The sequence below is a fragment of the Talpa occidentalis genome, unplaced genomic scaffold (assembly GCF_014898055.3).
Source record: "Talpa occidentalis isolate TD23 unplaced genomic scaffold, MPIMG_talOcc4v2.1 talOcc4.5, whole genome shotgun sequence".
NCBI lineage: Eukaryota > Metazoa > Chordata > Mammalia > Eulipotyphla > Talpidae > Talpa > Talpa occidentalis.
The window spans coordinates 47,129,007-47,152,389 of record NW_023604861.1 but is presented as its reverse complement, the minus strand read 5'-3'; the positions used below and the strand labels follow the sequence as shown (position 1 = coordinate 47,152,389).

The 23,383-nt window shown below is 39.1% G+C and overlaps 1 protein-coding gene across 1 annotated transcript; it reads right to left on the bottom strand.

Annotated features, from left to right (window-relative positions):
- Positions 1–7,464: 7,464 nt before the first annotated feature.
- POMP (proteasome maturation protein) lies at positions 7,465–21,550 on the bottom strand. The gene is made up of 6 exons (XM_037527078.2): positions 21,380–21,550; positions 18,507–18,604; positions 16,815–16,875; positions 12,632–12,733; positions 10,279–10,372; positions 7,465–7,621 (listed from the first exon to the last, which is right to left on the bottom strand). Exons 1-6 carry the CDS (start codon positions 21,380–21,382, stop codon positions 7,554–7,556), a joined length of 426 nt encoding a protein of 141 aa, XP_037382975.1. The 5' UTR covers positions 21,383–21,550; the 3' UTR covers positions 7,465–7,553.
- Between the last annotated feature and the right edge of the window lie 1,833 nt (positions 21,551–23,383).

Here is a 23,383-nt window from a genome sequence, read left to right as displayed (position 1 = left end):
CAGGTCCTTCAATAGCTGCCATTTTCCAAGTCATAGTTGTAATAACACAAATGCCTTTAAGTACAACTGGATGATTGACTTCTTTGGAATCTTTTGAATGCAGACAGTCTTGAGTTTGATAACATTGTTTAGGGCTTTTTCCTGAAGAGTCATCAATTACTGCTTAACTAGCAGATAGCACTCACAATTTAAAATAATAGAATTTATTTCCAAGACCCTTACTTTTAGACTTAGCTAATGTCTTCTGGACTGGGAGACCATGTAAGAACTGAGTGATTCTCAGATTTATTTATGTTTCCATTCCTGTTCCAAAACTGAAAGAAATAGCACTTTACAAGTTAGAAAGTGCTTGCTGTATCTATTCATTTTATCCTCTTAATAACCCTGCAAAGTAGATCTTCGTTTTCTTCATTTACAGAGAAGGAAGGCAGTAAGTCTCAGAGATTTGACCAGTTACTCAGCTACCCCATTATACAGAGGTGGACTTGTCCCTGCTTATATTGTGCTCCCCCAAATACATCAGCATTATCTGTACCTAACTCAATATTGCCTTTTTTGAGGTTAGAGAAGATGATCTTCAAAGTTTCTTCAAGATCAGCATTCCATGATCCTACACATTTCATCTGAACTGAAGAGACCACAGATGGTATTACTTGATACAGTTGAAGGATTAGCAGATGGTTTCTCAGTGGAGCCAAAACTGTTTGAGTATGTAACAAGGGACTGGATTGAGGTAGCCCAGGGTAAAAATATAGCATGAATTGGCTTAGCCATCTCCAAAGACACCCCAAAGTGTCTATCCTAAGAGATGTTTAGTAAATGTGAAACTAAAAGACTAGAAAAACAGGGCCTCCCTGGTGGTGCAAGGGGTTAAGATGCAACCTATGAAGCTGCCTGCAGCCACTGCAGCATGAGTTTGATCCCCTGCCAGGGAGCTACCCACATGGTGCAGCAGACCTCTCCTCACTCGCCCTCTGCTCCCCTCAGCAATGTATTCAGCATATCTGCCTGTTCCCCCACTCTGTCTGTGGTGAATCCTCTCACCCCCCCATATTTCTGGCCTGTCCCCCCCATTCTTGTATGCATAAATAAATAAATCTTAAAAAAAAAAAGACTAGAAAAACACACAAGCTGATAGGGGACTATAATAAACACAGAAATGCAAAAATAAAAAACTAATCTCCTGTAATAAGACCGACCTGGAGTTCAGATAAAGGAGAATAAAGATGAAAAACATGTTCCTCTTTATCCAGCACCATATAAGGGAGGTTTAATACACCATATCTAATAGAAATGGATATTTTCATCACCAAAGATGTGCTGCCATTTCTCCTCAAAAGGATCATCATTCATAGCCAGCATAGCACAACCTCATGAAATCTTTTCTCTATTCTTGAACTCACTAAATAATCCTCTGGTTACTCATTCAATTTCCAAAACTCTTACTGGTTAGAACAGATATGGAGTGGGATTTTAGAAGCAATTTTACAAACCTCCCAGGTAAGTCATAAACACCTAGATCTAGAAACTACTGTCCGAAATGAGCGCATCTTAGCCCTAAGTGTACAGTGTGGGGTGGAAAGTGAAAATAAATATGAATACCAAGCCTCAATCTAGGCTAGCAGTTGTATCCCGGCTGCCACGTAGAATCACCTGGAGAGCTTTTAACAGATCAACTAATTCAGAAGTTTTGAGAGCAGCAGACAGACATGTTCTGTAGGTTCAAAACATTGTTCTCCAGGTAATCCAGTATTGTGGTCCCTGGATTAGCAGCATCACCATCATTTGAGAACTTGTTAGAAATGAAAATTTTCAGGCTTCCACTCTACCCTCTTGAATCACAAACTCTAGGAATGGGGCCCTACAATCTGTGTTTTTAAAATACCTCCTGTGAGTATTATGCAAAAAGTAGTTTGAGAAACACTGCTCTACACGTACTACTGGCATCTGTTTCATTTAGCATGGAACCTGTGTTGAATTCAAATTTGCAAACTCTAAAGCCACATGCAGCTTCTTGAGTTAAGTGAATCTAAAATTATCTTGTGGGCTTCCCCGGTGGCGCAGCGGTTGAGCGCTGGGTTGCAAAGCCGCCCGCAGCCTCTGCAACGCCGGTTCGATCCCCGGCCGCTCCCCGGCCACCGGAGGAGGGTCCCACATGGCGCGCAGACCTCTCCTGCTGCCCGCTGCTCCCGTCAGCAGTGTACTTCGGTCCTTCTGCCTGTTCTGCTCCCCACTCTGGCTCTGCTGCTCCCCACTCTGGCTCTGGTGAATTCTCTCACCCTCCCGCGCTTCTGACTGTACCCAGTGCATGCATAAACAAACAAATAAATAAATAAATAAAACCATGCCTCTATAAAAAAAATAAAATAAAATAAAATTATCTTGTGTTGGGGCCTCCCTGGTGGTGCAAGAGGTTAAGACACAGGACTATGAAGCTACCCTCAGCCACCGCAGCACGAGTTCAGTCCCTGGCCAGGGAGGTGGCCCACATGGCACAGCAGGCCTCTCCTGTCTCACCTGCCCGCTCAGCTCCCCTCAGCAGTGTATTTCAGTAGATCTGCCTGTTCTGCTCCCCACTCTGTCTGGTGAATCCTCTTAGCCCCTACACCTCTGACCTGTACCCCAGTTCTTGTATGCATAAATCTTCTTAAAAATAAAAAATAAAAATAAATAAAATCATCTTATATAAGGGTATCACATTGATAATCCAAAAGCATATTCAAAATCTATTCCTTCACATGTTCCTGAAATTCCTATAGCTATAAATTAGCCAAGTCCCCACATTGTTGCTGCGTGTTGGGTTTCTTTGGATTTGGCCTCCAGGGGGCATACTGGGCTCTTTATACTAGCTATGGGTTTGGAAATAAAGAATTCTCTGGCAAAAGAGGAATTGGCTTTCTCTGGTACACTAACCCCTTCAAGTACAGAAAGTGGAACACTGTTCTTCTAAGTGAAAAAAATACTTCCCTCCTAAATTATGTTTTCACTCAATTCAATGCTCAGGGTCCTGAGTCAGTGCTTCAACTTTCACAAATTAACTCAGGCACGGCAGTAACCTCCGAGCTGAACTGCTTCTGGATTTTTGCTGAGTACAACTTGAAGAAATAATATTCTTTAGGCTTCTTTAACATTCTTTAACATTCTTTAGGTTGATTTGGGGATTTGAGCTTATTATTGACTTTAAATTTTCCAATGCTATCAGAAGCAATCACCCCATCATCCTGACATTTTCATATTCTTCTTGTCCAAAATTTGCTATAAAATGAGCATGTGACTGCATGTGACTAGATAGACTAGCTATTTTACAATTGCCTGTCAAAGACAACTGTATTTCCTATCTAGATTCACTACCTGACCTACTTTAGTTCACCTAGTCCCCAATCCTCACATTTCCCTGAGGATGTGCCCCTGAAATACCAGTTGTCTGATACCAATTACAATATCATACAGACATCTCATTTCAAGCAATACGACGTACTCAGGTTTTCTAAAGCACCCTGGATTTACTGGAATGAGAGTAGAAGCTCACAGTTTCAATAAAATGCCTAGGAAAGGGTTAAGAAAATATCAGGCATGAAGACAGCTCCACAGACAAGGCAACTAACAGCAGTGATCCTGCAGCAGGAAGGGCACTGCTACTGTCAGCAGTGTCACCTCATTGGCACCCTCCTGCCCTTGCTCTATTGTCCAAGTCCAGGAGAAGTCTGATTGACTGACCTAGGTCACATGCCCACAGGAGGGACCAGGAGCAGAGAGGTGTGCCCTCTTAGATTTCTAAAGAGGGAGGCAAAACACACAATGGTGGAAATCTACACCTTAAAGATACAAAGAGCAAAATCTAGACTGGGAAATTCTACAGAATAGCTTGGTTTCTTCAACAGGTAGCAAGAAAAAGAAGAGATGGAGGTGGAACCCATAAATAAAGAAAAATTGGGACAAAGAGCAATCACAATGTGTGTAAATTACTTAGATTAGGCCTGATTCAAACAAAATAGCTGCCAAATACACCAACAATAGGACCATAAGATATTTGAAGACTGGCTGGACATTTAATTACAGGGAATTATTAACTTAGGTGTAACAGTATTGTGGTTACACTAGCTTAATATTTACATACATAAATATTAATATAAAATATAAAATTATTCATATATATAGAAATGTCTGGAATTTAAAAAAAATTTATCAAGGGGGAAAGGGGATGAAAAATGTAAATAAGGGGCCTCCTTGGTGGCACAAGGGGTTAAGACACAACCTATGAAGCTATCCACAGCCACTGCAGCATGAGTTCGATCCCCAGGCAGGGAGACACCCACATGGCACAGCAGACCTCTCCTGACTTGCCCACTGCTCCCCTCAGCAGTGTATTTCAGTTGATCTGCCTGTTCTGTTCCCTACTCTGTCTCTGGTGAATCCTCTCGCCCCCCCACACCTCTGGCCTGTACCCCAGTTCTTGTATGCATAAATAAATCTTTTAAAAAATGTAAATAAGATTGGTCATAAGTAAATTATGAAAGCCAGATGATGGGATCATGAGCTAATTGTGTTTCTCTGTCTACTTTTGCATTTTGACAATTTCCCTAATAAAAACCTTAGGAAGCACAATAAACTACTTTTTGTGCCTTATCAGTTCCCTTTGTCTCTTTTCAAAATGCTTATTTTTAAGACACTGCACAGAATGGAGCAAGGCTATTATTGATACCCTTGCCTCTTGTGATCTTGTGACTTTCTCATGTGACTCAGCAAAACATCAGTAGTAGTAAGGTCAGCCTAAATGCTGACTGATGGCTCACTATTTCTTTGCTCATACTTTCTGTAATTATGGTTTCAATATCGATAATTAAAGTGTCTCAAGATATTCGATATTCCATATTCTATGAAATAACATTAATTAGCAATGTTAAGAATTATATGGAGCCCCCTAGCCCTAATGTAATTTTGTTTCCAAAATGAAGGTCTAATTGTTCATTAAAACAATTAGGCTTAAGGAATCAGAGTACTAATAGAAATGGATTATGAAATATTAAAAATCCATCAGTTAATTAGGATACCTTAGAGAGAAGAGAAATGGGGAAACCTGACTTCACAAAATTTTGTCAGCCAATAAATGTAGAAGAATAAAATATTGCGATTTTGTAGTCTCCTCCCTAGTCCCCAAAAACCAAGTTATAAATGATTGAGGTAAAAATTCATGGATGCTAACGCCTGTGGGTGACTGGTCCCTGAGCAACAGGACATACACAAGTTCTCAAATTATTTCCTCACAGATTATTTTCTGATTGCAACAGGAAAACTGTGCTTTCAAAATGGGACACTCTGGTGCCACCACATCAATTAAGTGATCATACTTAGCAACACCAATAAGTAGGACAATTTGACATTATGAGTCACTAAGAAGTATATGTCACCACCTCTGTACACTTCCTGCCAAATATGTAGGTTCTGCATGAACCTACTCATGCAAAAATACTATTTGACCACCAGAAATCTACATAAAGGCTCTCTTGGCTGTTCTTTACATTGTTCTTTCCAATTCAACAAAATCATAGCATCTGAAAAAATAGTAAGTTTGGTACATAGGCAAGAAACCCAGAGATCAGTAACTGACTTGTGAAGGAACCCAAGTAATTCCCCAGAGCCAAGCAAACACTGCAGATTATAAGAAACATTAATAAAGTTTACACTTGAGGTACGCCAGAATTAGCCGATACTACTGAATGTCACCAATAAAAGCCATAAGCAAACAAAGAAAGGAAGCATATAAATCAAAGGTTCTCAGCCCTGAAGAGCATCTTAAAAGTGTACTTCCTGGGATACACCCAACTAGTTCTTTTGGAATTTCAGAGATTCAGACCCACACACCAAAATAAGACTAAGTCCTTACGGGACATCTAGGAATGAGGTTCACTGGTATAAATATACAGGAGGTAGAGGGTCAGAGGAAACAAAAAGACCTCCAGAAAGTAAGCATTAACCATATGATTACCAATTTTATGTTTAAAGCACTGGCTTCCCCATTCAAACTATGGTCATTAACTTTATAGTACTCCCTCACTGGTCAGGAAGGGCATCCTTTCAGGAACTAAAGTACAGAAGAACTAGATCTAAAGTATAGAATTAATGAAACTTTCTTAACTAGTAAAAGAGAATGTGTATCTAGAAACCATGCATTGGTGAACCTTATCTCTGTATTTTCTCAGAACTTAAATGTAAAACAGGTTGACAAATACTGTGTTGGTAAAGATGGCTTTAAATGTCTTCTTAACAGTCAGGAGCAATTTTTAAAAAATACATCATCTGTCAGCATTGACACTATTGATACCTTGATCCAAATGAGTCTTGGTTGCAGGGACCAAACTTTGGATATAGGAAGCTTTACAACATTCTGCAGTAACATTTTTTTAAGACACAGGGGCTATTGCTTGAATATAAATTTAGAGCTTTTAAATTATCTTCCTTTAGTACTTTCATTACACAACCCTAATCTATGTAGTATATACTGCATGTTTAGCAGCACCCTGGCCTCTTCCTATTAGATTCCAGTAACAGCACAGCCCTCCACTCCGAATTGGGACAACCAAAAAATGTCTGCAGACATTGTGAAACACCCCCATCCCAGAGAGGAGGGGGCGATATTGCTGTAAGTGGTAAACCTTATTCAATAGAAATGTTCCTGAAAAAAATTAAAAAAATACTTTTTCTTCAATGACGACCCATCCACTAATTAAATCCAAGAATCTTCAATTTTTGTATACCAGAATCATAAAGAACACCTTATGAGAAAGAACAATCGTTGGAAGAACTAGTTTTAAATAAGGGGGAAAAAATAACATGGAATTGTTTGTGGATGCATAGTGGGTGTACATGAATGTACTAATTTTTTAAAGTATCTTGTGATATATAATCAAGTAAAATGAATTTTACTTTTAACAGTGTTACTTGACAATATTTAAATCTATACAATTTAATCTGCTTTTGCTGGTTGCTTTATCCTTCAATTTAGATATGAGAAAAAACTTTTGAACCTATGCTTTCTAATCTAAAAGAATCAAAAATAGCTATAATTCTAAAGTATCATCAACAAAGCAAATGTTATTCTTCAAAATATTGGAAAGCTAAATTGAAACAGGGTAACAATATAAGTATGTTACTTTATACTTAAAATGTTAGCACTGAAAATCAATGACAGGTATATATTCTGAAAGAAGTCACTGATGGCTATAGTCATATTGATGTTTATTTAAAAGTAAATTTATGGAATACATGGAAAATAAGTTGAACTGGAACCTATGGACAGTTTCACAGTACTCATTAACATTTTTAAAGATAGAATTTTACTGTTTTAAAGTAGGAGTTCTAAAATTATGTCCCTTCAGTGTTTTCAACTGTTGTATGTTTCAACCAATGACCCGAAAAATTTCAAATGATGAGAGACACCATTTAGGCAAAAATTCTCATGTGTCAGTCAGTACTTTTAATGTTGTATACATAAAATTATAGTAAAAAGAAGACTATACAAACAACAGCGCCTCTGTGCTCATGAACATACTGCATTACAGTAAACCGAGTTTATATTCAACCATGAAGTGTGGTTCTCCCATTAGTTCACTTTGTGACGGGTCTGAAAACAAACAAAAAACATATTAAAGTTTTCTCAAAAAAAGATAAATTCAACGATTCCACCCACATGAAAACCTCTAGTAGACAAAACTGATTTAAAGTGACAGAAAGCATTAGTGGTTGGCTGGGGCCAAGGGTGGAGAAGTGCCTGGAGTGTTGACAACATTTTATATCTTGACTGGGAGGACAATTACATAGCTGGACACCATTTGCTTTGAATTCATGCTTATATTCTATTGCATTTCCATTATACCACGAGTCAGAATTCTAAAACAAAAAAAAACCTTGAAAATCTTCACTCCTATTTTTATAAATAGGTCAGACAAAAGTCTTATTTTTATTGTGATAGTACACCTAAGAGTCTTTAAAATGAATACCAACAGGAAGCTCCCTAAAGACAATAAAGTCTTTTTTCCTTTTGTCCTCTATTCCTCAGCACAGAACTAGAAATACAATAAAAACTCAATAAACTGTAAAATTAGTAAAAATAATCACTCACATTAAAATCATTATTACCAAGAGTTACAGATCAATTTGGATGTTTCCTCACTAATTTCCCAAGAAACTGGACATTACTGTGTTACATCAGTTCAGCAATCTAGACTCCTGACCTTATCATGCAACAAAGTAGCTTAAGCAGCAACTGTTACTGCTACAATTATTAAGAATAAAATGCTATGTATGTAACAGGCAAAATTCCCACTGAGGAATTACCCAAAGTGCAATCCAGTGTTCTCAACTGAACAAAAATCACCTACCCATTCAGGGAACCTTTCTAGCTCATGTCTACCTTAGAGAGATGGCAAGGAATCAATATGAAAAGAAGTCTACAAAATAGCTGTGATCTTTTTAAATATGAAATCCTATCACATCACTGCTTTCCACTGCATTGCTTTTCACAGCCTTACACTGAACTCTCAAAAATAAACTTCTTTTTTGTAGTCACAAGATTCTGGCTCCCCTGCACTCTGCCTTTCAACCTCACCCTACTTCACACTCCACTTTCCTCAAGAAATCCAGCCATGGGGATCTTAACACACGTATGTGTGTCAGGAGACAGAATCAGTGTCACACAATTCTGTAAGTCCTGGGACTAGAGACGGTATCTGTCTTTGTTCTAGACTCTTTCCATGGCTTTTTCTAAAGTGAACAACTTCAGAAAACAGACTGTTACCTCCTATGGAGCACAAGACAGATTTATAGACTATTATAAAACATTTGGGCACTCTTAACTTGGTGTTCCTCTTCCTGTAACAAAATCCACCATATATGCAGGCATGACTTAATCCTCTTCTTGCTGCCCTGTAGCAAATGAGGTTCAGGGCACCAACAGGAAAATTGATACTCTGGTGACTGTCCTGTCTTTTCAAGTCTTGTTTTCTACCTACATCCATGAAACCAGGACTGGCTAACTTGTTACCTTTAACTAGAATAAGATCTTAAATACTAGAGTTCTTCAGCTGTTCTCAGGTTGGAGACCCTGAATATACTGCTGTTTCTGTCTCTAGTTTTAGTTCAACTAATTCACCTATCTTTCAGGAATCAACTTATGTCATAACCAGAGATATGTGACTCTCCCACCTTTTGTAATTACATGTTTAACTGTTTAATATATACCCCTTCATTAGAAAACAGATTTTTTTCCTTTACACAGAATTATAGGAGTTGATTTTTAAACAAAAGACTTTTATAATTAAAAGATAAGAATATAGGGCCTCCCCTGGTGGCGCAGGGTTGAGCGCTGGGTTGTAAGGCAGCCTGCAGCCTCTGCAGTGCTAGTTCGATCCCCGGCCACCGGCAAGGGTCCCCCCCACACACACACAAAAAAAAGATAAGAATATATAAAGTATGGAACTATCGCCTTTCTAACTGTAAATGAGGTCTAAGGTCAATGTAAAAAAGTAAAATTTCCAGGTTTTCCAGCATTCAAAAAACTCCCCCAGAGAAGATAGTCAAAGAGGAGCCTCACGAGACTTCTGTTGTGTCCACCATATTTCCTTACCGGACATCAGTAGCCAAGCAAAACTAATGTAATTTAATCCTGTTGGGTTTTTCTGTTTCTCCTGAACTGCTGGGGGCGTAATAAGCACAAGCAATACTGAGCAGAACTGTAGTTGTTTAACTTCCTCAGAACCAGAAAACAGAGGATGCTGCATGTATTGTTCTTACATAAAAGCCATTTATCTTATACATGATAGAACTATTCGAAGTTCATTAAAAATGACAAATTCTGCTTTGCTACTCTATAGAAACAAAATTTGTGAGGGCCTATTTAAAAAAAACCAAAAACAAACTTTTGTCTTTTTCCTAGTTTTAAAAAGTCATATCCCACAAACTTTTTGAGTATTGCAGTCAACATTGTTTAAGCTATCTTTAAGAATACTCTATTATACTCATATCAGACATTATCCTTAGGACATGAAACTTACTAACATTACTTGACTGAATGACTATACCCTCAGAACTTTATAAATAAGTCTTACTTTCAAAACCAACTGAAGAACAATTACCATTAAATTTATCTTGTTGTAGTGAATAAACAGAAGTGAATCCAATCAACTTTAAGTTAGATGTGGATGAAAAATCCTATTAGTTTTGTTTGTTACCATTGCCTGTGCATTACTGAGGTTCCAAAAAAAAGTGCTGAATGACACTTACCATTAAGAATATCTTCAAATCCAATAGTCTCATCATTACCTCTCAAAATATCCAGTGAAAGGTTTGAGCTTGGAAGAAATGGAAGACGCTGAACCTTGGGGATAATATGAAAGGACAAGATCAGAAAAAAACAATATATGACCTAATTTTATCTTTTTTGTTTCTAAAATTCACAAAACTAAGTAGACTATCATTTTAATACTAATGGGGAAAAAACATATCAGCATGAATTTAACACAAACCAAACGTTTTAAACTCCTCAAAATGTTACTCAAAATACACAGTCACTGAAACTATACCTTTTATTAATTTGCACATATTTTGTAGCTTTGCTTATATCCAGGAATACCACAGTATATATATATACCATGTGATGAAATGAAATATCCCAGTGCCTAACCCACGTCTCCTTCCGAAAATATGTGAAATGACCAGATTCCTGAATTCCCAATGAGTGAAAAGTATTATTCTCCTTAGTAAACTGATCATTCTATTTGTTTATATTACTTAAAGTATAGATTTAAGGCCTCCTTGCTGGAGCAAGGGGTTAAGACAAAACCTATGAAGCTAGCCACAGCCACTGCAACACGGGTTCGATCCCCGGCCAGGGAGCTACCCACATGGTGCAGCAGACCTCTCCTGACTTGCCCGCTGCTCCCCCTGGCAGTGTATTTCAATCAATCTGCCTGTTCTATTTACCACTCTGTCTCTGGTGAATCCGCTCACCTCCCACAACGCTAGCCTGTACCCCAGTTCTTGTATGCACAACAAATAAAAATCTTTAAAAAAAAAAGTATAGATTTAGTTATAAACCTTGAAAACATTAGTGGTAACCAGAAATAAAGGTCAAAGTCACTGCAGGGCTTTAAAACACAATGCCAGTCTGAACTGGTGTCACTTTTTTGACTAATAAGTACACACAGTAGAGACTGGTACCAATGTGTAGTGGATAAACCCACAGGCTGTGCAATCGCAGATCTGGATTCAAATTCTCATTTTACCACTGACCAACCCTATGGCTTTGTATGTGTTAACTCTCTGTTTCCTCATCATGAAACAGGATAGTAGCTACCTTCCTCTCAAACTTGTACTATAGTATATAGTATAAACACAGTATAGTCACTGGCACACAGCTGATATTCAAAAAGCTTTAATGTAGCCAAGCAAATTTTCAGTTTTCTGTTCTTTGTTAATTGTTCAGCAGTTATAACTGGAATCAATGCATATAATTTTGGATATTACCAAGAGTAATAGGTGCTCCATGTCTACATAATACTTGTACTTTAAATAATCACAATGTCAGAATCTAAGGGGACAACTAAGATGTTTTCCCCCAAAGAAAACGTAACCAGACTAAACATTTTTTCAATTACTAATGGCCTATATTTTAACCTTTTACAGCATGAAAAAATTCCTCTAGACTGTCAAAATTAAATAATAAATAAAAAGTGGGAGGGTAAAGGGAGAAAGAGAAAGTATTAAAAATAGTTAAACACCGAGCCTATAAATTAAACCAGAGAGTAAAGGGAATGATAGGTACAACTTGATCAGAGGTATTAATTCTGAGAAAACATCAAAAGCAGGGACGAAAAGGCAGTTGTTAAACATCCTGTACTCGAGCAGTTTCACTGGTTTGATTAAAGTCAGAAAACTAGGTTGAGTGAATAGGAGGTAATGGAGTAAACACAGCAAATGTAGGCAACTTTTTAAGAAACTTAACTTGCAAAAGCACACTTACTGAGAGAGAAATTACTATAAAGGTATTTAAGATGGACACAATTTTGGTTTAGAGAACAAGAGGTTCAAGTATATATAAATGCTGCTGATGAGTCAGAATAGAGAAAGGTTGAAGGTATCAGCTATGGAAAAGATCAAGAAAGGAGAATGTCCTTAATCATTATGATGTGGCAGAATTCAAGCAAAATCCAAGGTGAGTAGGAAGAGAAACAGTTAAATAGTTTTTACGCACTTAGAAAGACATTTCTGAAGATCTTATTCATGAGCAACAGACATGCTTAGCTATACACAAAATGCCCACTATATACCCCACTTAGATATTCCTAGAGGCATCTTAAATTCACTGTAAACCCCCCAAAAGGAGAAAACCATGAAAGCTAATGCAGGTTTAAATTTTCAGACACTGAAATTGTAATCTGGAGTTTTCCACTTAAAGACTTGTTTCCCTCTATGAAGGAGGAATCAGGATCCTATCCTGAGAAGGGAGAAGGGAGAATAGGTTGTAGGAGAAAAAAGAAGGTAAGGTTTACACAGCTGATATTAAAATAGAAGAATCCTTCCAACTGATTACCAGCACATATATGAGATGCACATGTAAACGGCATCCACAACTCACCTGCTGCACCGCCTTGAATTCCATTTGTAATTTCAGTGGAGCAAATAGACCCTGAATGTTTCGCAGTGTGGAAAAATTCATTTTATCCTGGTTGAGCCGGAACTACAACAAAAAAAGACAAACATAATTTTAAATGTCACACTCAACATTCTACATTCAAAGCAGATGGCACTGACACATATATAACACAGTATTCAGATGAAGGATTTAATATCCATAAGAAGAATTAAAAACAATGTTATTTTTCCTACTTCTTCAAAAAATTGTAGATGTATTTCTATATTTTACCCAGCATGCACCGTACTTATCTTCATGCACTGTACTTCGCCAGTATAAAATTACCACCTAAAATCTGGATTCACAAAACTAATAAGGAATGTTTTTCACACTGCAAAAGTATGTTTACAAAGCATAATCACACTTGTTTGATTAGAATTATTGTAAACTGGTAGCGTGAAAGTATAGAGATGCAGAAAGTTACACACAGTGACAAAAGTTAATGATGTATTTGTAAGTATGACAGTATATATTGCAAAGGATTTTACAAAACAAATAACCATACCATCATATCATCCTGTTAAACTACAATGTCTAACTCTTATGTTTTTGGGTGATTCATTCCAGGGGCAAAAAACCCCAAAACTATGAAAATTTGGTCCAATTTGCATTGAATATTAATAAGCTTTTTTCCCCTGGAATCATAATTTTACTGAATATTGATATAACTTCCAAAAAACTTGTATAGCAAGTTAATGTATTTCAGGCATTGAATCAACTTGACTCATGGACAGTTTCCCAAAAGGACTATTAAGGACTATTACAAAGATCTATCTGAGTTAAGGTAATAACAACTAGAAAAAGTGACCTCTGTGATCATTTTTTATTACAGGCATACTTCATTTTATTGCAATTTGATTTACTGTGCATTTCAAATATTGCATTTGATGTTACCCATGTAGGGAAAGTCTCTCAGTGCCATTTTTCCAACAGCATGGGCTCACTTCATGTGTCTGTCATATTAAAGAGTATGTACATTGGGGTTTTTTAGACGTAACATTGCACACTTAACAGACTGTATTATAGTGTACATGCAATTTTGATATACACTGGGAAATCAAAAAATTCATGTGATTTGCTTTACTGTAATAATTATTGCAGTGGCAGTAGTCTGATAACAAACCTGAAATATCTCTGAGGTGGGACTTTCTGGTGGCACAGGAGTTAAATCTCAGCACCACCACAGCCTCAGTTCAATCCTCGGCAGAGAGCTAACCCACTTATGGCAGGGCAGCCATCTCCTGTCTTTCCACCTAGCAGTGTATTTCAGTCAATCTGCCTGTTCTGCTCTTCACTCTGTTTCTAGTGAATCCTCTCACCTACTGTACCTCTGGTCTATACCCCATAAATAAATACATAAATCTTTAAAAGAGAGAGAGAGAGAGAGAAAGGAAAAAATATCTGAGATGTGCCTGTACATTAGGACTCTCTGGATAAGACTTTTTTCTAACATTCGTAAGAAAAATATCATAATCAAAAAAATCAGGATTTTTTTGAGAAAAGTGCCCATCTAGGATATGATCTGTGGGACACAAATATGAAATCTGAACGTAAGCTGTCTAGCAATCTGGTTCTCAATTACATTAGCTTCACAGCAAAACTGTAACTAATGCTCCTTAAAGAAAAGTATGCAGTATTTTAAGCATATGATCTGAAATCCTAATTGAAGGGCTTCCTTTAAATACTGAATAATCCTCATATGTAAATGTTAGTTAGGCTTTATGGTCATATACAACAAGACAGAACCAACAGTATACCTTGTAGGAACTGAGCAGAAAAGACACTACATAGAGATCAGGGCTTTTCAGCCCTTGGCACTACTGATATCTGGAGTGAGATAATACTTTGCTGTGGGTAATTAGGACTACTCTGTGCATTCTAGGATATTTAGAAGTATCGGTAGAATCTGCAGACTCTCCTCACTAGATGTCAGTATCACCCCCCCCCCCCAAACACCACTTATAACAATCAAACATTGCTGTATGTTCTGTAGGGGCCATAATCATTTCTTGTTGAGAATCACCAGTGCAGATGGTAATAGTATTCTTTCATCACTATTACCATGGCAGCTCTCAATTATGGAGAACTAATTTTAGCAAGCATATGCCAAGGGATGGACTAATTCCATTTTACAAAAAGAAACTAAAACTTAAACAAGATATTAAACAACCCGCCTCGAGTGTACTTAACAAGTAAGTGTGGTGCCAATTTAAACATACTACAGGTCAATTATGCAACCTGTGCAAAAGGATTTACATTAAGTGCTCAGAATTTCAAGAGAGAGGCTGCCATTAGTTGGTTAAGTCATTAGGGAAGAGTACACAGACGCAGTACATGTAAGATGGGCTTCATAAGATCTACAAAATTTTTAGACTCTTGGCAATTTTGGCCAGTCTCACTCACACTTACCAAAATTTCTCTATAAACATATATTGTTCAAAACGGAACCAATCCTCCAAACCTAATGGCCCCACTAGCTCACAGGAAAGTAAAACTGTATCTCTCTAGATTTGAGTCCCAGCTTATTATTAATAAAGTCCAACATTGCATTATTAACTGGTCTTTCCAGTGACTAACGCAATCTGCTGGCTTACACTAAAAACAGTCAATTAAAATTGTTAAACTTTACATAACAAGTTAAATTTTACTCCATGTAAATGTGCATAGTTCATTTTCTGAAGCCAAATGCAGAACCGCACATCCACTTAAGCATTTTTCTTGAAACTCTGGCCTAGTCTTTTGGTCTATTGTAGCATCTATAAAGCTGTTCACTAAGTCATCAAAATAGTTATCCATACCAGCTCTTTCTTCCACAAAACCTAGTTTACAAGCTTTCAGTGGTCAACCTCAAGTCTTTGAAAAACACTTAACCTTTCTACGTCAACTTGGAGCATGAAACCAGAGTAATTAAAGCAAGTAGGAATCCTTTACTTTCTCATCTAATTTGAACTTCAATTTCCTTATTACATTATTTGTTCTACTCCTTTTTATAAAAAATCATTTCCTTACTAAAGAGAAAGGAATCAAAACAACATAATAGGATAGCTAAAAACTGGGTAACAATGCAACATGTTCCCAGTGGTGAGACTTCTTTCTTCTTGTTCTAAATGTATATTTCAAAACCCTTTAAGTTGTCTTTGGAACATGTATATAAACTATACTATCTCTGAGAGTGACTTTTCCACATTTACCTGGTGAATACCAATCTAAGCGGTCCAAATGTTCCTAACTGTAATACCTTCCACATCCCTAAGCACAGGTGGTTGCTCCATCCTTGGTCCTCAATAGCACTTTAGGAAGCCCCTATCCACTTCTCCTCCTTCCATTAAATTTCAGCTTCATAAGTAGGGGAATTATATTACACTCATCTGTGTACCTAGTGTGTCTAGCAAGTGAACATGTCTCAATAACTTAGAGACTAATGGGGCCTCCCCAGTGGCACAGCGGTTGAGTGCAGGGCTGCGAAGCTGCCCGCAGCCTCTGCAGCGCCGGTTTGATCCCCGGCCGCCAGCGAGGGTCCCACATGGCACGCAGACCTCTCCTGCCGCCCGCTGGTCCCCTCAGCAGGGTATTTCATCAGTCAAGTCTGTCCTGTTCCCCGGTCTGGCTCTGGTGAATTCTCTCACCCTCTCGCGCTTCTGACTGTACCCCAGTTCTTGTACAAATAAATAAATAAATCTTTTAAAAAAAAGACAAAACTTAGAGACTGACGGCTTGAAAAAGAGGTCAAGGATAGAGATATGAACTTGAAGATCAACAGCAAAAATATAAAAGAAAATAAGGTCATCAAATGAGAAAACATCATGAGAAAAGTGAAGAGGTGGACAGACCTTTTAAAGTGTCCATAAATAAGAATAGAGGAATGTGTAGAAAGGGAGCTTTAGTGAAGCAATGATAATCTAGCACTAATTCAAAGTCTATTCTAGTGTATGTGCTGCCAAAGTGAGCACTTAAAGTCTTCTAAAGGACATTAAAAACAAGGCTCAACATGCTTCACGGTCAAATGCTCAACATCAGAACTGTCTTAATAAATGAAACCATAGTAATATTATTTTTTTTCATAATAAGACTATTAAAAGTATTTATCTACTGGAGAATACTAATAAAGTGCACATAACATACTTACATTTTTTTCTGACAATTCAAGAGGATGACTGGGCAGAAGTTCATTTTTCACACAAGAAAAGCTGAAAATAAACATTCAAATAGAAGGTTAAATATCTCTCAATACCCAAGTTCAAAAATCACATCTATCAAGGATGTAACTATAATAGAACACTAAAGAGTTTTTGAGATGATGAAACTGCCCTGTATCTTGACTATGATGATGGCTACAGGAACTGATACATGTACTAAAATTCATTTAACTATCAATATATGCCATATAGGGGGGCGGGGTGAGTCAAATTTACTTTATAATAATTGTTTTACAATATCTCTATTACAGGTACTAGGGAGAACTCTCACAAAATTTAATAAAGTATGCTTATTATTATTATTCTGATGACATGCTTCTTATTTAAACTATTCAAGCCTCTTCTGTTCAGGTTTAATGCATCTTCAGTATTGACTATGTCTTTAACATATGCTGAATACTGTGTTTGACATTTATAAAATATCTACTATGTACAAAGTACTATGTTTTACATGACACACAGCTAGAACCAAGCTACTGGTCTTTATAACACTAGATATGAAAAGATGACTATCTTATTATCCAAATCATTTGAGAATGAAAAGAAATTTTAGAAATCCTATGACAATCATTTATTGTATACTGTCTTTATACAGAGGATTATCCCAGAAGTAGAATTTGAAAATGGTTCCACTCATGGCAATCTTAGTCTAACTGGAAAGAAAAAGGAACATTTCATGTGAATAAATAAGCCAGGACTTGGTTAAAGACTGATCTATGAATATGCTTATGCTGTAAATCAATTTATATATCCAATTCCAAAGGCTATGTACTGCATCTTTCACTATAAAATGGTAGTCTATAATGACACCAGTATTAGAATGACATTCTACTACAGTTACATTAAACAACTTAAAATTAGAAATGAAATTCAAAACACAAGATACTCATGGGAGAAAGGCATTGTCCTTAATTAAGCAGAAAAGCCATCTGTCAAGAAAAAGTACCAGAAACTAAAACATAAACAACAACAAAAAAAGGCAAATCCAGGAAAAGGGTTATAATTATCTGCTGAAGTTAGAATAGAAAAATACTAGCTAACGCTTACAGAGTACCTACTACTGTCATCACCTGTTCTAAGTATTTTCTATGTCTTAACTCATTCATTCCTCAACTAAGTTACATACTCTCAACAGCCCTATTTCATAGATTGAGGACTGAGACATAAGGAATTAAGAAATTTGTCCCAAGGCATACATCTAGTAAACAGCAGAGTCAGGCTCAAAACCCAAAGAGTCTGATGCAGAGTCCATGCTCTCACCTTCTAGGTCCAAGTGTCTCCCAAAGAAAAGTGAATTATTCCACAGTAGTTATTAAGATAAGGAGACAAACTGCTTTCTAAAATATCAGTAGCAAAAAATCAAACTCCTACCAAACCATGCTACTTGTTCACATCTCCTAAGAGGATGCCCTCTCCTGGGAAACTACCATTCCAATTAAGACTGCTTCTACTATAGAAAACATCTAAGCTTCCACCAGGGCCCAGATGGAAATATATGACTTCATATCTCTAAATCACATATACATTTATGACTTATCGAAAAAAAAATTTTTTAAATACATGAAAAATAATTTACAGAAATATTTTATTATAACAGTGAAAGACACAACTCGCCCATGTACCCTTTTCGAAGACGATCTTGACTTTCAAAAGGTCCACTTGCTGACAGTTCAGTAACTGGAATACTGTCCTTGAGCTCAGATCCAAGTCCTCTAGAATTCTATAACAAAAATTTAAAATGCTGTTAAAAATTTTAAAATGTTAAAAACCCACACCAAACACCTGTGTGAAAACACTGAGAATTAAACAGAAAAAATAAGGTCTTTGTCAATTATAATGAATCTCAAGCATTATAATTGTGGGACAAACATGGTACAGTTATATATTTTTGAGGTTTTTGCTGAATGCTGAGTGAAAAGTCATTACAGAAAAAGAAAGAACATGGGTAAAGGTATAAAAATATAAATGAACAGGTAGTTTGAGATGATTGGCTAAATACCTGAGTGGAGCAAAGGACTGGCAAAATGAAAAGTCTTAAACATACAAAGAAAGTTGGGTTTATTCTGAAATTGACCATCTCAGAAGGATGACTGCATGCTCAGAATTACTTTCATTAAAAAGATTTCTCCCTCAGTTTGGGATGGTAAGCACAAAATGAAAAATATTAAAGACAGGGAAGGTAGAAGACAGGTCACAGTAGCTAAGAAAAAAAAAAGGAATTTCAGAAATTCCTGGTACTGCTATAAAAACAATCAAATAAAATGTAATAAATGTTACAACAGGTAAAAACAAGATACTGACAATATCCATGCAAATCTCTCAAGTACAAATTCCTGCAATTCTGCAGAAAAACATAAAGCAGCTACAAATATTTTAGCATTCAGCCTTACACTATTCTTGAAGAAACTATTCTATGAAACCAACTTTTTATTGATATCTTAACTCATCTGTATATTTTATTTGGAAAAATACTTTAGCCTGTCCAGGGTTTCTTTAATATACCACCCTAGCGCAGGTTCCCATGCCGGATAACTTCCAACAGCTCTCTACTCCGTGTTTTTGCCTCTAGACGATTTCATTTTCTAATTCTGCATACCAAGGTTTGCCTAATACATACATTATATAACCTCCTCAACCAAAGCTACTAAAAACAAACAAACGAACAACAACAAAAAAAAAAAACCCTTTCACTGATTCACCAATGTCTTGTTTGAAGAAAAGTCCAAGGTGCTTAGCCTGGAATTCAAGCACCCACACAACAGTTTCAACTCCTCGACACAGAAATCATGGTCCATCCGGAAAAGAATGGAATACAGTGCAGGTTACCGTGCCCAAGGCATAAAGCCACTTATCTGCCCCAGGTTCCTGAACACAGGACTACAGTTGTATGACTTCACTTTTCCAAATGTATCTCCTGTTACTTTCCTACAAAAACATTCTCTTTTTCCCAGGTTGCTGTATTGAAAAATGACAGAAGTTTCTTCTTCCACAAAGCAAAGGGGTTACACTGTTCTAATTTTCCCAGTTTCCTTCTGTAAAATATCAAGAGTAGTACTTGCTGTTCCCAATAAAGTAGCAGAGGAAAACAAAAAAAATCTATGGAAAATTAGTTATCACTAGTTACACTTGAGAGTGGCTATAAAACCTCTTCACAGTGGGCCTCCCCGGTGGCGCAGCGGTTGAGCGCTGGGTTGCGAAGCTGCCAGCAGCCTCTGCAGCGCCGGTTCGATCCCCGGCTGCTCCCCGGCCACCGGAGGAGGGTCCCACATGGCGCGCAGACCTCTCCTGCCGCCCGCTGCTCCCCTCAGCAGTGTACTTCGGTCCTTCTGCCTGCTCTGCTCCCCGCTCTGGCTCTGGTGAATTCTCTCACCCTCCCGCGCTTCTGACTGTACCCAGTGCATGTATAAACAAACAAACAAACAAATGAATAAATAAATAAATAAAACATGCCTCTATTAAAAAAAAAAATAGTTTAAAAAAAAAAAAAAACCTCTTCACAGTGATGAGCAGTATTTATCAACAGCAGCTTTCTGTGGCATCAAAGTCGGGGTCAAAGGCCATTCGGCGGTCTTTCCCAAATATCACAACTTTTAAGTGTAAAAAAAGGGGGGGAAAGAGAGGCACTGAGGAAAATGACAAAAGGAAGAAGCCACAGTCTGCTATGTCCCCCCCGCCCCAACATCTAGCATACTACCAAGCTTTCAAAAATGTCTGAAGAATAAAAATGAGTTTTCAAAACGTGCTCCTTTTAGCTGTCGCTTTTTTTTTAAAAAGATTTATTTATTTATTTATTTATACAAGCACTGGGTACAGTCAGAAGCGCGGGAGGGTGAGAGAATTCACCAGAGCCAGAGCGGGGAGCAGAGCAGGCAGAAGGACCGAAGTACACTGCTGAGGGGAGCAGCGGGCGACAGGAGAGGTCTGCGCGCCATGTGGGACCCTCCTCCGGTGGCCGGGGAGCAGCCGGGGATCGAACCGGCGCCGCAGAGGCTGCGGGCAGCTCCGCAACCCAGCGCTCAACCGCTGTGCCGACAGAAGAGACCCTTTAGCTGTGGCTTTTCAGGGCTGTGCGAGGGTCAGCGGAGGCAGAGAGTTCGAGGCCTCTGGGCCCCCAGGGGTTCTCCCGACAGGGCAGTCGGCAGCGCCACACCACGGTGCGCGGCACTTTCGGTTCTGTCCTTTCCTCCTCCCCGCAGCTACGGGGAAGGGGCAGGGAACCCTGGGGACTCAGGGGCGGAAGGGCGCAAACCGAGAGAAGAGAGAGCGATGGAAGAAGATGACGTGGAAGAACTGTTGGCGGGACCTCCACCGGGCACCGCCTGGGCGAGACCCACCAACCCCAGTCCCCATGACTCGACAGATCATGGCGCCCTAGGCCGCGCTCGTCCGCGCCCTGGTCCCCACCGCCGCCGCGGGGCTGGCTGGGAGGCGGCTGCCTTTCCCGCCGGCCCCGGCCCCAGCCCGCGGGCGCTCGGGTCACCCGGGGCTCACTCACCATTTTCAACAAGCTCCGCGAGCGGCCTGTCAGCGCCGTTACCGTCAGGCGGCCTCCCGATCACTTCCGTTTCCGGGGCTGCCCCCCACATCCGCCGGAAGTGCGTCGGTCCGGACGAGGAAGGAAGGAGGGCGCGGGGCCCCTGAGGGAGCCGCGCGGAGACGAGACTCCCACGCCCGAGGCCCCGACGGACTGGGGGCCAAGGGCGCAGGGAGGGTGTGTGCAGGGAGGGGGGAGGGGAGTCGGGGCGAGACGTGCTGCAGGGGAGACAGACTCGGGAGCTTCGCTGAATTAATAATAAACTCCTGCCTTTTGTGCATTTGAAAATGTGAGATGTGGGGGGGCTTCCCTGGTGGCGAAAGGGGTTAAGCACAGCACTATGAAGCTATCCGCAGCCTCTGCAGCAGGAGTTCGATCCCCCGCCGGCCAGGGAGCAACCCACATGGCGCCGCAGACCTCTCCTGACTCGGCCGCTGCTCCCCTCGGCAGTGTATTTTGGTGGATCTGCCTGTTCTGCTCCCCGCTTTGTCTCTGGGGAATCCTCTCACAAACACACACACACACCATCCCCATACCTCTGGCCTGTACCCCAGCTGTTGTATGCATAAATAAATAAATCTTAAAAAATGTGCGATGTGCTTTGGTAGATGCATCCTCAATTAATTCAAAACCCCTTGAGGTAAATACTACACTTTCATCCCATACCTCTGGCCTGTACCCCAGCTGTTGTATGCATAAATAAATCAATCTTTAAAAATGTGCGATGTGCTTTGGCAGATGCATCCTCAATTAATTCAAAACCTCTTGGGGTAAATACTACACTTTCATAAGGGTAAATGACTCTTAGGTAGGATGCATGATTTAATGCAGCCGTTTAGGTAGCAAGGTAAAAGTAGAACACCAGACTTTGTGCCAGTTTATTTTTTTAATCGCGTGGAAGACCTGTTGTGCTAATACAGAAATGAATCAGGCTGATATGGTTCCTGAGCTAGTGGAGTAGAGGAAAGGGGTGGTGGAGGGGAGCTGACAACTAATTTAGTAAATAGGATAATTACCAATATTGGGCTCTTACTACATATAACATAATGCTAAGTGCTTTATATAAAGTATGTCCCTTAATCTTTTCAATAATTTTTATGCTGTTTAAAAGAAAACCCCAAGAAAGTAAGTAATCCTAACTTGAAAACCCTGTATCTGCCCTTATGCATGGGTATTTGTTCTTTTATCTTCTAGCCTGTATTCAGCCTATTCTCTAACTGTGCCTCATTGCCTGGAACTTTTTCCTCTGCAGTAGTGGCTGCTAAAGATGAATTGCTATTGAAACTGCCCCTAACTGTAAGTAACCTTATGGGTATGGACCTAGAGTACCACCCACTGCTGGAGCTCTTAACACCTGCAGGGGGGCGTACCCAAGACATTATTTGGCAGACCTATCCTCAGGCCTGTTGGATTTGCCATACACATCCTGGTAGGTACCACATCATAACAAATATGTGGGACTAACCTGCAAATTGGACTGAAATCTAACTAGATAAGTCAGAATCTTCCCAAATCCTTTTATTGCAGTGCACCTTGCTGCTCTTCGAGTTTAATTCTAAATATTTGTTCCTGTCAGCCTTTAGATGGTTTACAAACATCCTCATCTCCTGGCTTGCATTCCATGTGATAACTGTGGGACTCAATTTGTCCCACAGTGCACTCGCAAGCATTGGTAAAGGCAGTTTTTCAGATAGCCACTACCAAGTGTTCCTGTCCAGCTGCCTCAAACCCTGCTACTACCCCACTCCTTGGCCAACCTACTGTACTCCAACCCAAGCTCTTGCTGCCTGGCATTCTACTCAGGAACCCTGCCATGGTGGAAATCATACCCTGGATGCACCAATAAGGAAACACAGTTTTCCTAGGCTCCTAATACTTGTGAAAATGCCATTGGCAGGAGCAAGGAACTTGATCATGCTTCTTAATCCTCTTGGATACCTCCCTATCACTCAGCCCTAAACTCCT